Below are 16,027 nucleotides of genomic sequence, written 5' to 3'. Positions count from 1 at the left end.
GCAGAAGCCCTGACCCCAACTGGCCGTAAGCTTACAAGGAGGGCACACCTGGCAGGGAGCAGGGAAGGGATGAAGCGTGGGGGGCTGGAGGGGGCGGGCGGGCGGGCCTGGCAGCTGCGATGGCAGGAGGGAGGGCCCGAGGATGTCTGGGTCCCCCCGGCCGCACAGCCAGCGTCCCTCTCCCGCCCCCCACAGCATCATCCAAGGAGTCAACCGGGACCGTTTCATCCAGCGGGCCATCGAGGCCGCTAACGCCTACGGCAGCATCCTCCAAGCTGTGCAGGCCGCGGAGGGCGCTGCTGGCCAGGCGCTGCAGGAGGCGAGCCGCACGTGGGCGGTGAGGCCCCGCCCCTCCCCACAGCCCCGCAGGAGCCCCTGCCCTCCCCCTGCCCCGGCTCCCGCCAGGCGGGTGTGACCCGGGTCCGTCCCCGTGTCTGCAGACGGTGGTGCGGCGGGGCCTGGAGCCCCGAGCCCGGCAGCTGTTGGCCAACAGCAGCGCCCTGGTGGAGGCCGTCCTCCGGGAGGAGCAGAGGTTGGGCCGTGGTGAGTGCTGGGGGGACGGGGGCGGGCCCTTTGTGCCCGCTCACGTTTGGGGAGGGGAGTCGTAGGTGACGGCGTGAGGGAGGGGGAGGGCTGCCTGTGGGGGAATCCCGGTCACCGTCCGCGTGCTGCCCTGGCAGCCATGCAGAGGGCCACCACTCCCCCGACCTTGCAACGGGCCCGGGAAGGGTCTTTGCTACTGTCCCGATTTGGGGGCCGTGTGCACAGCAGCCTGTGGCATGAAAAAAGGTGGCAGGAACGCTCCCTCTGCTGCCAGAACCTCGGGGCGTGTGCAGCCCACAGACGGTGGCCCAGCTCTTCCGAGGTTCCGTTATCTTATGTACGAGATGGGGATAATTACGCCTGCGGAGGGACCGGGTGGCTGCCAGGAGCCCATCACTCCAGCACCTGCCCAAGCTGGGGGCCCTCGTGCCCAGATGTCCCCATCTGTGTGCATGTCGGCCTGGGTCCATCCTCGCTGGTCGGGCCGGCAGAGAGGGCTGGGCCTGCCTGTCAGGAGTGGGGGAGGAGGGGCTCCCGGGGCTGAGGCTGCCTTCCGCCACAGCGCGGGCTACCCTCCAGGGCACCGGGACCCCGCTCCGAGATGCCCAGGCCAAGAAGGAGCAGCTGGCAGCCCGAATCCGGGAGGTACAGGCCATGTTGGCCATGGACACAGGTAGGTTGGTCTCCGTCTGGCCTCACCTTCCGCTTGTCCTGGGGCGAACAGACCCCTCCCCCACACGGGCGTCGTGCTGGTCCGTGCTCCCCAGTGGGCTCCGACGGGGGACGTGTTCACACTCGGGTAGCCCCAGCCCTGGGACCCTGCCTTTGGGGCAGGGTGGCTGCACGGGGAGTGTGTAGTGGGGACATTTCACCCCCAGGGGTTTGGGGCATTGGGCAGGACCTGGCTCCCGGGAAGGATGTCCAAGGGAGGACGGGGGTGGCTGGAGGACATGAGGTGTAGGTGGGACCGAGGTGGCCGTTGTGGCCGGAGCCAAGGACGCAGGCAAGGCCTCTGGGCAAGGACCGGTGTGCCCCACCCAGGTCCGACCGTGTGGCTGCCCGCTCGAGGGTAGAACGTGCCAGCAAGCTTGCAAATGGGGCCGTGGAGACTTAGCAGGGCCCCGGGACAAAGGACGGTGGCCACGGGGAGGCAGGGCCCTGGGACGGAGGACGGTGGCCACGGGGAGTGGGCGTTAGGGTGACCGGGCTGTGGTCTGAGAAGCTGGCGTAAAAGGCACCATCTGGTAGAGGAGAGGACAGGACAGACAGCGGCGTTCCCAGTGCTTGTTCTCGTGAGCTCTGGGGGGAGCTGGCGGTCTCCCCGGATGGGAGGTGAAGCCGGGGTGGTCCTTGCCTGCGTCGCTCTGAACGTGCCTGTCCGCTGCCCACCACAGACGAGACGAGCAGGAAGATCGCTCATGCCAAAGCCGTGGCCACTGGAGCCCAGGACACGGCCACCCGTGTGCAGTCCCGGATTCAGGACATGCAGCAGAACTTGGAGCGGTGGCAGGGCCAGTACGGGGGCCTGCGGAGCCAGGACCTGGGCCAGGCGGTCCTGGACGCGGGCCGCTCAGGTGGGCGCCTGGGGTGCGGTGCCCCCGATGGGGGTGGCCTGGGAGCCTGTGAGACGGGGCCATCGGGGTCACCCCCTCTGCTCCCCGCAGTGTCCACCCTGGAGAAGACGCTGCCACGGCTGCTGGCCAAGCTGAGCCTCCTGGAAAACCGTGGGGCGCACAACGCCAGCCTGGCCTTGTCCACCAACATCGGCCGCGTGCGGGAGCTCATTGCCCAAGCCCGGGGGGCTGCCAGCAAGGTGGGCACGAGTGCCGGGGGAGAGCGGGCGTCCGGGGGGTGAGACGGTGGACGCTGATGAGCCACACACCCCCTGCATAGGTCAAGGTGCCCATGAAGTTCAATGGGCGCTCGGGGGTGCAGCTGCGTGCCCCTCGGGACCTCTCCGACCTCGCCGCCTACACCGCTCTCAAGTTCTACCTCCAGAGTCCAAAGCTGGCGTCTGGCCAGGTCACCGGGGACCGCTTCGTGCTGTACATGGGCAGCCGCCAGGTACTGGGTGGGCACAGTGGGCACGGCGGTCTGGGTGGAGCCAGGCACCAGGTTGGCGGGGGGCGGGGTATGTTGCTGTGCTGGGACCCTGTCCTGCTGAGTCTCCCGCCGCCTCCACAGGCTGTTGGCGACTACATGGGCGTGGCTCTGCGCGACCAGAAGGTGCACTGGGTGTACCGCCTGGGGGAGGCGGGCCCCGCCACCCTGAGCGTGGACGAGAACATAGGGGAGCAGTTCGCCGCAGTCAGCATCGACAGGTGGGTGGCCGGGCCCCCCCCCCCCCCCCCCCCGCCCCGTGCTTCCCCTGCCACCTGGTGGGGTCCACCCCTCACCACCCCCTCTGCCCTCAGGACCCTCCAGTTCGGCCACATGTCCATCACGGTGGAGAAGCAGACGGTCCATGAGATCAAGGCCGACACGGTGGCCCCTGGGGCCCAGGGGCTGCTCAGCCTGCATCCTGACAACTTCGTCTTCTACGTGGGGGGCTACCCCAGCGACTTCACGGTGAGCCTGGGCCCGCGCTCCGTCCCGCCAGGCCCCGCTCCGTGTGTGGCTGCGGTCCCGCATGCTACACCGTGGGCTCCCCAACTGGGGTCTGCCCTGGGTGAGGGGCGCCCTGACGTGTGCCCTGTGCCCACAGCCCCCGGAGCCCCTCCGCTTTCCCGGCTACCTTGGCTGCGTCGAGATGGACACGCTCAACGAGGAGGTTTTCAGTCTCTATAACTTCGAGGAGACCTTCCAGCTGGACACGGCCGTGGACAAGCCCTGTGCCCGGTACGTGCAGCCGGGGCCCGGCCCTCACCTGCGCGTGGCCTGCTCTTGGCTGACCCTGTGACCTCTGACCGGTAGCTCCAAGGCGACCGGGGACCCGTGGCTCACCGATGGCTCCTACCTGGACGGCTCAGGCTTCGCTCGCATCAGCGTGGGCAGTCAGATAAGCCACACGAAGCGTTTCGAGCAGGAGCTCCGGCTCGTGTCCTCCAACGGGATCATCTTTTTCCTGCACCACCAGGCACGTCCGCGGCCCGGCCCCAGCCCGGCCCCAGCGCGCCCCCTCCCCCCACCACCCTGTACCGACCTCGCGCCCCCTCTCCAGCCTCCCCCCGGTACCAGCCCTGCTCCCCGCTCCCCAGTGCCCCACTGCGTTACCGACCTTGCTCTCTTCCTAGCTCCTCCCCTCCCCACCCTGCCGGCCTTGCTCGCCACTCCCCCGGCCCCCCCTCCCCCGTACCAGCCCTGCTCCCCACTCCCTAGCCCCGCCCCGTACTGACCCTGCTCTCCGCTCCCTAGCACTCCCACCGCCCACCCCATACTGACCCCGCTCCTCCTCCCCAGCACCCCCAGCCCATACGGACCCTGCCCCCACCACCCCGTACCGACCCTGCTCGTCCCCCCCACCCCCCAGGACCAGTTCCTGTGCCTGGCAGTGCGGAAGGGCAACCTCACCCTCCTCTATGACTTTGGCACCGGCCTGCAGGAGGCACAACCACCCCACAACCTGGCGCACAAGCTGCAGGCCCTGACCTCCGCCAGCAAGGCGGTGAGGCTGGGGGGGGCGGCCGGCGGGGCCCCGGGGTCACCCTCGGCGGTGAGGCTGGGGGAGGGCCGGCGGGGCCCGGGGTCACCCTCGGCGGTGAGGCGGGGGGGGGGGGGGGGGGCCGGCGGGGCCTGGGGTCACCCTCGGCGGTGAGGCTGGGGGGGGGGGGCCGGCGGGGCCCGGGGTCACCCTCGGCGGTGAGGCTGGGGGGGGGGGGCCGGCGGGGCCCCGGGCTCACCCTCGGCGGTGAGGCTGGGGGGGTGGCCGGCGGGGCCCAGGGGTCACCCTGAAGCCCCCGCACGCGGGCGTCTCGCAGATCCAGGTGTTCCTGCTGGCGGAAAACCGCAAGCGCGTGCTGGTGCGCGTGGAAAGGAGCTCCGTGTTCAGCGTGGACCGGGACAACTCGCTGGAGCTGGCGGACGCCTACTACCTGGGGGGCGTGCCCCCGGACCAGCTGCCCCCCAGGTGAGCCCGCGGTGCCGGGGCGGGCGGGGCCTCCGGCCGGGCGCTGGCCCTGACGCCCCTCCCCCGCAGCCTGCGGCAGCTCTTCCCCTCCGGAGGCTCCATCCGCGGCTGCATCAAGGGCATCAAGGCTCTGGGCAAGTACGTGGACCTCAAGAGGCTGAACACGACCGGCGTGAGCGCGGGCTGCACCGCCGACCTGCTGGTGAGCCCGCCCCCGCCCTGGCCGGCGGCACCCTCTCCGGGCCCGTGTCCGGGGCCCTCGCCGTCACCGTCCTCCTCCCGTAGATGCAACGGGCCGTGACTTTCCACGGCGACGGCTTCCTGTCCCTGGAGCTCCCTCACGTCGCTCCCCTCACGGGCCGCGTCTACTCGGGATTCGGCTTCCGCAGCACGCGGGACAGCGGTCTGCTCTACCGCCGAGGATCCGAGGTGCGTCAGCGCCCGCTCCCGGCAGCGGCCGCCTGGGGCTCGGGCGGCTGGAGGGCAGGAGGCGTGCCCCGGCCTGGTGCGCTGACCTGGCCGCTGTCCCCAGGATGAGCTGTGCCAGGTGTCCCTGAAGCAGGGCCGCGTGACGCTCCGGCTGTTGAGGACGGAGGTGAAAACTCGCGACGGCTTTGCTGACGGTGCCCCCCATTACGTCGCTTTCTACAGCAACGACACAGGGTGAGCCCAGCCCGCGGGGCCTCTGGCTGCGGTGCTGGGGGACAGGGTGGCGGCAGGGCCACCGGCAGGGCAGGGTGGGGGAAACGCTGCTGTCCCCCTCAGGGTCTGGCTCTATGTGGATGACCAACTTCAGCAGATGAAGCCCCACCAGGGGCCGTCCCCCGGGCCCCAGCCCCAGCCTCCCCGAGCCGCTGAGCTGTCCTTGGGAGGCAGGCCGGAGCCTGGCGACTTCTTCAGTGGCTGCATCAGCAATGTCTTCGTGCTGCGGTGAGCCTCGGGCGGCGGTGTGGGGGCCGCCACCCATCCCCCCACCCCCCACCCCCCCGACGCTGACCACACTGCGCCCCCCCCCAGGCTCCTGGGGCCGCAGCGTGTGTTCGACCTGCAGCAGTACTCCAAAAGCGTCAACGTGACCGCAGACTGCGCTCCTGCGCCACGTGCCCAGACCCCTGGGCGGGCACCTCAAGGACCGCGGGCTGCAGCGCTGCGGAAGGTAGGGCGCGGGGAGGGCAGCGTGAGCGAGGCGGAGCTGGGGACTGCCGGAAGGCGGCCCCCACACATTCCTGCGTCCCATCTGACCACCCCGCCACCCCCCGCCCCCAGGCTTCCCGACGCAGCCGCCAGCCCCCCCGGGACCCTGCCTGCGCACCACCCCGGCCCCTCGGGACCCCCCGAGATGCCTACCAGTTTGGGGGGCCCTTGCCCAGTCACCTAGAGTTTGCCCACGTCCCCGCCCCCCCGGGGAACTGGTAAGTCTGGGCCAGGTGGGGTGGGTGTGGGGGGGCCGCCCAGGCTGATAGCGCCGCTTGGCTTCCAGGTCCCAGGTCTCGATGCTGGTCCGCCCTCGCGCCCCCCGAGGACTCCTGCTCCTCGCCGCCCCTCTCATGGCCGGCAGCCCCTCCCTGCTTCTCCTCCTGAGCCACGGACGCTTCGTCGCTCAGACAGAAGGTCCCGGGCCCCGGCTCCGTGTCCAGAGCCGCCGGCGTTCACGGGCTGGCCGGTGGCACGTGGTGAGGCACTGAGGGCAGGGGACACGGGCAGGGCCCTGGGAGCTCCCGCTCTGACACGCCCCCTCCCGCCCCCAGGTGTCTGTGCGGTGGGAAAAGACTCGGATCCAGCTGGTGACAGACGGGGTCCGGGCCCAGGACCGGGAGCGGCCTGGCCAGCGGCGCGAGGAGCCAGGGAACCCCCGGCCCCAAACTCTCTTCGTGGGGGGCCTTCCTGCCAGTGGCTTCAGCCCTAGGCCCCCAGTGAGAAGCACCTCAGCGCCCCCCCCACACCCCCGAGAACCACCTTGCTCCTCACCCCCCAGCTGAACTCCCCTCCCGGGGCTCCGGAGCCCTCCCCACACCAGCCCGTCTGTGCCCCACAGGTGACCGTCAGCGGCTTCAGCGGCTGTGTGAGGAGACTGAGGCTGGATGGGCGGCCTCTGGGGCCCCCCACACGTGTGGTGGGGGTCACACCATGCTTCTCAGGCCCCCTGGAGAAGGGCCTATTCTTCGCAGAGAGCGGGGGAGTCGTCACCGCAGGTCCGTAGGGCATCAGTGCGCCCCCAGCCCTCTGGGGAGGGAGTGGGGCTCTGGGGGGGGGGGGGGGGGGCCGGGCAGCCCCGCCTCCCTCCCTCACAGCGCCTCCCCACAGACACCCTGGGGGTCACCCTTCTTGACGTGAGCCTGGAGCTGGAGGTACGGCCCCAGACCGCTTCCGGCCTCCTCTTCCACCTGGGCCGGGGCCGGGCGCCCCCCTACCTGCAGCTGCAGCTGCAAGAGAAGAAGGTAGGTCGGGCGGGGGGCGGCGTGGGGGGCGCTGCTCCCACACCACAGTGTGGACCTGGGTTAGGGACGCTCTCCTGACTCACCCGCCCCGCCCCAGGTCCTGCTGCGGGCGGACGACGGTGGCGGGGAGTTCTCCACGTGGGTGACGTGCCCCGCAGCCCTGTGTGACGGGCAGTGGCACCGACTGGCAGGTGAGCCGGGCCCCCCCTCCCATGGCCGAGCTCCCACCCCGCGCCTTTGTGCTTGGGGGAGTGCCCAGGAGGGGCAGCCGCAGACCGCCCAGTGGGACCCCCCAGTGGGACCCCCTGGGCAAACAGCCCAGGCCCCTCCCAGCCCAGTTACAAGGACCCTGTGCCCGCAGTGACCAAAGGCGGGAATACCCTCCAGCTGACGGTGGACACACAGACCAACGGCACCCGAGGCCCCACGGTGGCAGTGGCCTCAGGGGACGCCCTGGCCCCTCTGCACCTTGGGGGCCTGCCCGGTGAGTGTGGCCTCTGCCTGGGGGTGGGAGTGGCCCCTGAAGGATCAGGTGCTGGGATCCCTCTGCTTCCACCCCACCTTCTGGGATGGGGCAGCCGGGGAGACAGGTTTTGGGGGAGGGGGCGCTGCTGGTGGGACATTGGCCTCTGTTCCAACCTGTCCCCCATCTTCCTTTGTGCCCCCAGGGCCCACGAACACACAGGCTGGGCCTCTGGCCTACCATGGCTGCATGAGGAACCTGGTGGTGAACCGGTCCCCCGTCACCTGGCCTCGCTCTGTGGGTGTTCAGGGGGCAGTGGGGGCCAGCGGCTGCCCCGCCACCTAGCGCGGCTGCCCCTCCAGTGGCCGTGCAGGACAAGTCCTCAGGGGCCCCGGGCCTGGAGTCCACGGGAGGGCCGCCCCAGGCAGGCGGGCTCCCACCTCAGAGCCCGCAGGCCCTGCCCTCTGCTGTTTCAAAGTCTGTGTCTGTCTGGATTCTAGGTTCTAGGGGTGATGAATCTTCTTTCTGGAAATGGCTTTAAGTTATATCTCTTTAAACAAAAGGATAAATTCTATAAACTGGGGTTTTTAATACGTTTTATCTTTCAGTTTCGTTGAGATTTTCCTCCACCAATTTTTAGTAACGTGAGAAATCTGCCCTGCTTCTGAAATTAAAAAGTTACTACTTCTGTTTAACGGAGCGTTGACTTTAATTGTGAGAGGAGAAAAGCAGTCAGAGGCGATCTAGCCTCCGGACGTGCTCACGGGGGCAGCGCCGGCCCGGGGGCTCCCCTCGCCTGGAGTGGCTGTCCCCCCACCCCCGAGTCAGAACTGCCAGGGCTGGAGGGGCAGCGCTCGGCCCGGCTCCCTCCTGGGTACACGGGAAGACCAGAGGTGGCAGGTAAAAGACAAGACCTTTATTTCTCAGCAAGCGGAACGGAGGTGAGGGCGCGCTCCGCGCCACAGGCGCCATCGCAGAGGCCGCGAATCCCGACCCCTTGGGGACAGCGGATGATTAATCTAAGCTCATGTCCTCCTCTTCGTCCTTCTTGTCCTTCCCGTCGCCCTCCTGCTCGGATCTGGCACTGTTCTGCATGGCTTTGGCAAATGCTTCCACATCTAAAATACATTTAAAAATGTGAGGCGCCCTTCCTAGACCCCGGCCTGAGACTGCCAGCTGGAGGGCACAGGAGATGAAAACATCAACACCAAGGCCCAGGGCCACAGAACCTCCAGGGCCCCAGCCGGCCAGCCCTGTGCCATGCAAACTACGAGGAAAAAAACAAACCCTGCCCTGGGCGCAGGGTGGGGGCGCGGGCACTTACCGCCTTTGTTGGCCGCCTCCACGGCCTCTGCAGGCAGGCCAAACTGGCACATGAGGGGGCCCAGCTGCCCAGAGGCCAGGGCTGCACTGAACATGCCCAGGGCCTGCGAAAGAAAGCCAGACGCCCCCTGAGCCCACGCTATTGGTGAAAGCCCGGGAGGGGGGCGGGGACGCTCCGCGACCGGGAGCCACGCTGAAGCTCGGTGAGCTGTGCCCCCTTCCACCGAGCACGTGGCAGGGGCACCCAGGCCACAGCGTCTACCTGCTGGAACTGGGGCGAGGTCAGCGTGTTCTGGATCTCCTCTGCCGTCTGTGGCAGCGACTCCCCAGAGGGCAGGTAGGGTAAGAGGCGCTCCTGGACGTCCGCGTTGGCGAGGATAGGTGCCATGATCTCGGGCGTCAGGACACTGGCCAGGTCAACTAAGACGTAAGCGCAGGGCCGTCAGCGGCTCGAGGCCGACACAGACACCCACGTAGGAAGCCAGCCGCGGACGCCCGAGCCACGAAATTGGCGGGTGTGGCAAGGCGAGGGGGGGCAGCGGCTCAGCCCGGGGACATGCTCGGCCCCACGCCTCGGAAATCCAGCAAGGGAGCAGGCGGGGGGCGGCAGGCACCTTCACCCCCCCAGCCCGGACCCGAGGAGCACATGTTACCTTGCTGGCCGCCTCCTGGCCCTGCCGGCACGTTCATAGTAGCTAGAATGCTCTGAAGGTCGCTCAGCTGGATGGGCTGGGTTGGGCTGGCTGCCGTGCTGGTTCCGTTACCTGAACTGGGTGCGGGGCTGGGGCTGGTCACCGAGGCGGCTGCTGGAGCGGAAGGGGCGGGGGTGGCTCGGGTAGAAGAGGTGGTGGAGGACGGGGTGACTGCTGCCGACTGGCTCCGCGAGCTGGGGAGAGCGAGGGCAGCGATGGGACGGCCTCACACCCTGAGGGTGCCCGCATCGGTCCTGCCCCCAACGTCCCGGAACTGCTGGGACTCCGGAAGAGTCCAGGCCCCAAAGGACCCTCCCTGGGGGGTCATGCGGGGGGGGGGGGGTTCTCTGTCCTTCGCCATCTCCTATGTCCGGGCTCCTTCGAACGAGGGGACGCCTGGGGGCACACAGGCATGGTGGGGCGGAGCACAGGGCTCACCTGGACGAAGAGCTGCTCGCCGGAGGCCCTCCACTCCCCAGTAAGCTGGCCAGGCCTGGCCCGGTCAGGGCCCCCAGTCCCCCTGCGAGCAAAGAGACGTGAGCTCAGATGCCACACCCTCCCGAAGAGCCCACCTCTCCCGGCCAAGCATCCTGCACGAAACCCAAGGGATGAGGGGACAGCAGAGGCCACGGGCTGAGGTGCCGGACTAGCGACTGCCTCACTCCATCAGGTCCGGGCACCTCTGTCCCGGTCTGCAGACGACGCACTTAGCGCGCACTAACACGCGCTGCAAACCCGGCAGAACAGCGAGCGCTTCCCACGCGTGTGCGACACACACCCGCCCCGGCACAACAGCGGGGGCGGCAGGGAACGGGGGGCCCTTCCCGGGGAAGCCGGCATGAGGGACACGTGTTCACAGAGACCGCTCGGAGCCAACGAGGAACTAAAGGAAGAACTCGAATGGCAAAGCGACCCTAACTACGGCTGTCCGCCCCTAGCGCAGGCCGCGGGGCCGTGGGGTTACCCAGTCCTCCAAGGCCGGCGGGTCCAATGAGCTGCATGAGCTGGCTGTGGCTCATGTTCCCCAGCAGACTCTGCAAGCCGCCCTCGCCTGTAAGACAGGAGGTGCTCAGACTCGGGCCTGTCGCCGGGTCAACACCCACGGGGCCCCGGGGAGGCTGGGGGACTCGGGCTGACGCTGAGACGGAGCGCGCGCTGGGACCTCTCCCTCGGCTCTCCCCCAAACCGCAAGTGCAACGAGCCGACGGGGTGGAGCTCAGACGTTTCACCCCTGGAAGGTGGGGCTGGGGACCGATGGGAGCTGGGACGCCTCCGCGTCCCTTTAAAACAACCAGCCTGCACCATCAGGGATCCAAGACCTCGCCACGTGCTCGGACACCCCAGCGTGTTCTGGGAGGTGACCGTTACCGCCCAGTGCAGAGAGCTCGTGGCCTCCACTCCCACTCGCCCCCAGCGCTCCAGGCATCGGGGGGTTGTTCAGATACTCGTTGACCTTGCGGCAGTGCTCCTCGTCCTGGTCCGTCTTGGGCTCCTGTGGGGGGAGGGGGTACAACCGGAGCTGCCACAGGGCAGCCCGCCTGCCACCGAAGGAGCTCGCACACGAGGGTGAGGGGCTCAGACGGGTGATGTTACCTGTCCACAGTCACACAGCACTGAGGACAGGGCCCAGCAGGGCGGACAGGGACGGCAGTCCCACAAGACCGCCGGTGCCGTGGCAACGCTGGTTCTCAGGGTAGGGACACTGCAGCACTAAAACCGCCCTACGTGCACCCGCAAGGCCTTCTGACCCTCCGGGACCGGACCCTTTACACAACAGTCTAAGAGCCACGAAACCTTCCGGTGACTCGCGTGAAGCCACGAAACCACCGGTTGTGACCCCACGGCACACAGAGCAGCCCCAGCCGTGGCCCCTCGGGTCCGCTGGGAGCTCCATAAAGAGGCTCGCAGGCGCTCGCCAGCCACAACCTCCCGAAGTGCCCCCAGGCCCACGAGCCAGAGTGCCCACCCTCCGTCCCTGAGTGTGCACCGTGGGCCTGCAGGGTGCTAGGGACACAGAAGGGACAGAACAGAGCTCCTCCCCTCCAGGGCAGAAGGAAGTGGGGAGAAGAGCAAAATCGGGAGAAACAAAAACAGTAGAGCTGGTGAAACGATTTTTGTATTACTGTTACAAGTTTCTATTTTTGAGCGAGCACGCGTGTGGTGGAGCAGTGGGGGGTGGGGACAGGATCCCAAGCAGGCTCCCAGCTGTCAGCACAGAGCCAGACGTGGGACTCGAACTCACGGACCCTGAGTTCATGACCTGAGCCAAAGTCGGACGCTTAACCGACTGAGCCCCCCAGGCACCCTCTGGGGAAACATTTCTTGGCAAAACTGGGGAAACAAGCTCATGGCCCCATCTCTGTCCGCAGATGAAGTCTTAACGGAACAGGGCTGCACCCATTCGTTCACTTCTCGTCCACAGTGGCTTTCACGCTCCTTCGGCAGAAGCACAGCCTGTCCAGCCCACAGAGAGGAAAACCTTTTCTGCCTTGTTCCAGAAAGTGCTGGGGGGAGGGCAACAGGTTCACCTCTGGGGAAGGAAAGTGGCAACATCTGTCAAAACTGCAAAACCGGGGACACCTGGGCGGCTCAGTCGACAAAGCGTGGGGCTCTCGACGTCAGCTCAGGCCACGATCTCATGATCTCATGGTCCCCCACTAAGTGTGGAGCCCGCTTGGGATTCTCTCCCTTTCTCTCTGCTCCTCCCCTGCTCAGGCACACACCTGCGAGCTCTCTCAAGACGTTAAAAAACCCAAAAAGCAAAAAAACCCTGCAAATGCACTCGTTTACCCACTTCTACCAAGTCCGTTTCTGGATTTTAACACGGCGATCACCACCACCCCCTGTACGGGAAACAAACCTGGTGTAAAATCACTCTTTAACACGCCGCCTGCAACAAATCGGAGGTGCAAACGGGCCCAACGGCCAACAGGTGGGAGAAGGCTGGGCGGCTGTTACGCCCAGTGGGATGCTGCCTGCCGCCGTGGGCACCAGGACGCCCTGCCGCGCTGACCCGAACACCCCAAAGCACACAACTGGGGGGAGGGGGAGGCAGGGCTCAGAAAAGCCTGGAAAAGAACACTCCGTTTCTGTACAAATACACAGCAAGGAGAAAGCGTGTGGTCAACCTTGCTTCCGCCGTGCGTGCTCACAGCCCAGGGGGGCGGGGGGGAAGAGTGTGTGACAAGCACATCATGGGCCGTGTGCCCGTCGACGCATCAAGACCGGGGCCCAGTCCAGAAACCGCTCTGTGTGCCAGGGAGTTCCGGGTCGTGAAAGGGCACCGGGAGCCCAGCCACAAGTGTGTACCCTCTGCAAAGGTCCCCTGCTCTGCTGCCTTTGGCGCTAGGAGCCCCACGGAAATTCTCAGGTTCCGCGGCAGTCACCTTCGGCCAGCACCAGCCCTACCGCCCGGTGAGCCACGAGGAAAGACAACAGGCCAGCAAAACCTACCCACCTGCATCCAGAAGAAGAGCCGTTTGGACCCTGCCTTAAACTTGAGCACGTAGACCCTCCCGCTGGGGCACTGCGGCACGCGCTTGAACTCACAGTCGTCAGGAAAGATGATCAAATCCTTCAGAGAGCCACAGGGGAGGAGTTAGCGTCACACAAATACTGCCTCCGCGGGAAACACGCTGGGTCCCGTGTCGGGGGAGGGGGCGGGGTACACGATGCACCACCGGGTGGAGAGGCCAGGGTCACAGGCACCCCACCAAGGGCATGAGGGCCGGGAGAGGGGTTCGATGCTCAACAGGGAAGGGGGCCTTTCGGCTTTTCAAGGATTTTGAACAGAGACGTCTTGGGAACGACGTTCCCAGGTGGGTTCAAAGTGGGTCTGCACTGCTCTCAACAAGGAACACACGAGCCTGGAGAACAGACAGCGCTAAAAAGGAGGAGAGCTGGTGGAGCGCAGCGTTTACACGGCACCCGAATCCCAGGCACAATGACGGGAGCAGTCTACAGATCCGGGGCGGGAGACCCGAATGCCCGTGAGCAAAGCGGAACAGCTGGTGTGGGCCCCGGAGCAGCGGCGCCCACATGTGCCAGCAGCACACGCCCACCGTAACAGGGCAGCTGCGTGTCCAGAGCCAGGTGTGAGCAGCTACGCGTGCTTCTGGAAAACCGGACCGTCCCGACGACCAGGCGGGCTTCCTAAGACCAGACACTTACGTCCTCTACGTTCCCAGATGTCCTGTCCTTCCAGCAGAAGTGAATGAGGGAGTCATCCGTCTGCTGAATGTACACGAGCCCTTTCCGTTTATCTGGGGTGACAGTAGTTCCTTTTAGCGACATCTTTCCTGCACGAAACTCCACCAGATACTTGTTGGAGGAGCCTCGGGAGCCTGGCACCAGGCTTGGAAACAGAGCGCCTGAAGTCGTCATCCTGGAAGAGCGACCAGCAAGCAAACCCGGTCAGGATCGTGAAAGTCCCAGCTTCCTCGTCCAATGTGACACTGGCGGGACAGAGCGAAAGGCCGCCACCAGGCCGGGAGACAGGGGGCCCCCCGCGGCGGCGCAGTCTCCCTGGAGCACGCAGCCAGCAGGTGCCCGGGCGCGGCCGCAGCTGCTTCTCAGGTTTCTCCACGATCGGAATTAACCTGTGCACCCCAACCGCGCCCCGCTTCCCGCCGAGAACCCCGCTCAGCGCCACTTCTGCGGCCCGGGCCCCGAACAAGCTCAGCAACGTGAGCTAGGAGGAGACGGCGCCGACACCTCGGACAGGGCCGAGACTCCGGCCGGGCTCCGTCGGGGCACGCCCGTTAAGCTGCGACTCGGCGGACCGGCGCCCTTGCACAAACGAGCGCGGTGGGAGGGTGGGGGAGGAGACGGGACAAGCCCCAGGACCGGGGTCGCGCCGCGCCGACCAGGCTCCTCCGCGCGGGGCCCACGGGCCCACCCCGACCTCGCGGCCCCCGCGGCCCCCGCGTCGCGCGGGGCGGTCGGGCCGGCACGGCCGCCGCCGGCCCGAGAGCCCGAGGCCCCCACGGCCGTCGCCCCGCGCACGGCCCCTGGCCTCCGCCGACCCGACCCCGGCTCGGGGACCCCAACGGCGCAGGCTCCGCCCCCGCAGCCGTCCCCGCCCCCCGGCGACCCCCGCACCTGGCCCGCGCCGCGACTCGGCCGAGAGGCGCCGTCCGGGCTCGCTCTTCCTCCTCAGCGCCTGCCGGGCCCCGCCGGAAGTTCTTTCTCGTTCCGCCCCTCCCGCCGCTCTCGCCGCCGATTGGGCCGTGCCAGGGGCGGGGCCGACGCTGAACCGCCAGCGATTGGAAAGGGCAGCCGTCCGTCGACCCGACCCGCCCCGCCCCGCGCCCCCTTCCGGCGGAAGCGCGGGCGGGCGGCGCGCGGGCCAGAGCGGCCCCTATTGTTGCTGTGTCATAGGGGTGCGGCGGCGGCCCCTGGCGGCGGCGACCGGAGTGGCGTGGCAGGCGCCGACCCAGCGGTGGGCGTTGGAGCCCACATCCCCACCGTCGCGGGAGAGCGGCGGCACCTGCGAGGCGCGAGGGGGCGTCTCAGGTTCACGGCCAGCGCTGCAAGCCAGGTCCCAGGGCGTGGAGGAAACAGTCCCCGAGTCAGGGGAAGGGCGTCTTAGGACCCGGGGGTTGGGGAGGGCCGGCTTCACGACCGCAGGGGTATGTGACTGAACCAAAGCCCAGGGCTCCGGGGCCTGGGACGCAGAGCCCACGACATCAACGATGGTCCTCGGGGGCGACAGAAGTTCCGTGCGGTACCCCCGGCCCCGTTTCCCCCGTAATGGTGCTAAGATGGGTACCCCCTGTTCTCCCCCAGGGGCCCCCCATTCCAGTGAGGACAGTGCTGGCATGGCTGCCTCCCTTCTCCCTGGGGGGGGGGGGGCGGGGGGGCCCCCCGGGGCGGGGTGCCCCCCCGCCCCCCTACTGACCCCATTCTTGTCCAGCCCTCCCCCCCGCCCCATACCAGCGAAGACAGTGCTGGCACGGCTGTTCCCCACACTCCTTCTGTGCCTGGAGTCCCCAGAGGCTGATGTGTGTGCTCAGAGTGGAGGGCAAGAAGCCCGTCGTCCATACTCACAATGAGTGACGGGTGGCCCTCCTGCTGGTCTTTGAGCCGCGTTTCCATCCTGCACTTTGCTTCGAGGCTCCAAGCAGTAAGCAAGGGGGCGCACACGGAGCCCTGCACCCTCCCTGCCCCATGCTAGACCCCCGTCCGCCACCAAAGCAAGGCCACTGTGCGAGCTGCCTGACGATTTACCAACTAGATGTATACACGGGCTTTGTTTGAAAGCTTTTTGTAAAAAGTGTAAAAGTGGAAAGTAGTTTTGTTTTGAAGATTTATTCACGCTGGTACGTGTGGGTCTGGTGCATTATTTTAATTCCTGTATAACCTGTGTAATAATAGTCTGAAGGACAACCGCTTCTGTGTCCATTGTCTTGAGATCTAAAGACTCACCAGTTTTGTTTTGGAAAATATAGCTGCTTTTCATTAAAAATTGTTATTTATGTTAATAATGAGTTCGTTGTCTTTT

At 67.1% G+C, this 16,027-nt stretch overlaps 2 protein-coding genes across 2 annotated transcripts in view; one reads left to right on the top strand and one right to left on the bottom strand.

The window, feature by feature from the left end:
- Positions 1 to 8,205, top strand: part of LAMA5 (laminin subunit alpha 5) — a 50,362-nt gene extending 42,157 nt beyond the window's left edge. Inside the window, exons 56-80 of the mRNA XM_081795395.1 lie at positions 196 to 337; positions 441 to 543; positions 1,106 to 1,216; positions 1,938 to 2,117; positions 2,208 to 2,356; positions 2,437 to 2,607; positions 2,728 to 2,864; positions 2,958 to 3,111; positions 3,248 to 3,381; positions 3,457 to 3,619; positions 4,013 to 4,147; positions 4,461 to 4,609; positions 4,679 to 4,811; positions 4,895 to 5,038; positions 5,142 to 5,272; positions 5,375 to 5,539; positions 5,627 to 5,765; positions 5,876 to 6,021; positions 6,090 to 6,282; positions 6,358 to 6,522; positions 6,645 to 6,801; positions 6,914 to 7,047; positions 7,145 to 7,238; positions 7,409 to 7,531; positions 7,716 to 8,205. Coding sequence (XP_081651521.1) covers positions 196 to 337; positions 441 to 543; positions 1,106 to 1,216; positions 1,938 to 2,117; positions 2,208 to 2,356; positions 2,437 to 2,607; positions 2,728 to 2,864; positions 2,958 to 3,111; positions 3,248 to 3,381; positions 3,457 to 3,619; positions 4,013 to 4,147; positions 4,461 to 4,609; positions 4,679 to 4,811; positions 4,895 to 5,038; positions 5,142 to 5,272; positions 5,375 to 5,539; positions 5,627 to 5,765; positions 5,876 to 6,021; positions 6,090 to 6,282; positions 6,358 to 6,522; positions 6,645 to 6,801; positions 6,914 to 7,047; positions 7,145 to 7,238; positions 7,409 to 7,531; positions 7,716 to 7,855 — 3,592 coding nt within the window. The 3' untranslated portion in view covers positions 7,856 to 8,205. The remainder of the gene's footprint in view (positions 1 to 195; positions 338 to 440; positions 544 to 1,105; positions 1,217 to 1,937; positions 2,118 to 2,207; positions 2,357 to 2,436; positions 2,608 to 2,727; positions 2,865 to 2,957; positions 3,112 to 3,247; positions 3,382 to 3,456; positions 3,620 to 4,012; positions 4,148 to 4,460; positions 4,610 to 4,678; positions 4,812 to 4,894; positions 5,039 to 5,141; positions 5,273 to 5,374; positions 5,540 to 5,626; positions 5,766 to 5,875; positions 6,022 to 6,089; positions 6,283 to 6,357; positions 6,523 to 6,644; positions 6,802 to 6,913; positions 7,048 to 7,144; positions 7,239 to 7,408; positions 7,532 to 7,715) is intronic.
- Positions 8,206 to 8,406: 201 nt separating this feature from the next.
- Positions 8,407 to 14,778, bottom strand: ADRM1 (ADRM1 26S proteasome ubiquitin receptor). The gene is made up of 10 exons (XM_081795394.1): positions 14,626 to 14,778; positions 13,696 to 13,909; positions 12,983 to 13,099; positions 10,894 to 11,017; positions 10,490 to 10,576; positions 9,964 to 10,045; positions 9,487 to 9,719; positions 9,096 to 9,253; positions 8,835 to 8,937; positions 8,407 to 8,628 (listed from the first exon to the last, which is right to left on the bottom strand). The coding sequence occupies exons 2-10, from the start codon at positions 13,906 to 13,908 to the stop codon at positions 8,525 to 8,527; spliced, it is 1,221 nt and encodes a 406-aa protein (XP_081651520.1). The 5' UTR covers position 13,909; positions 14,626 to 14,778; the 3' UTR covers positions 8,407 to 8,524.
- Positions 14,779 to 16,027: the final 1,249 nt, after the last annotated feature.

The sequence above is a fragment of the Panthera onca genome, chromosome A3 (genome assembly GCF_046562875.1).
Source record: "Panthera onca isolate mPanOnc1 chromosome A3, mPanOnc1 haplotype 2, whole genome shotgun sequence".
NCBI classification, from domain to species: domain Eukaryota; kingdom Metazoa; phylum Chordata; class Mammalia; order Carnivora; family Felidae; genus Panthera; species Panthera onca.
The sequence above is the reverse complement of the archived record's forward strand: the minus strand, read 5'-3'. Positions and strand labels throughout refer to the sequence as shown.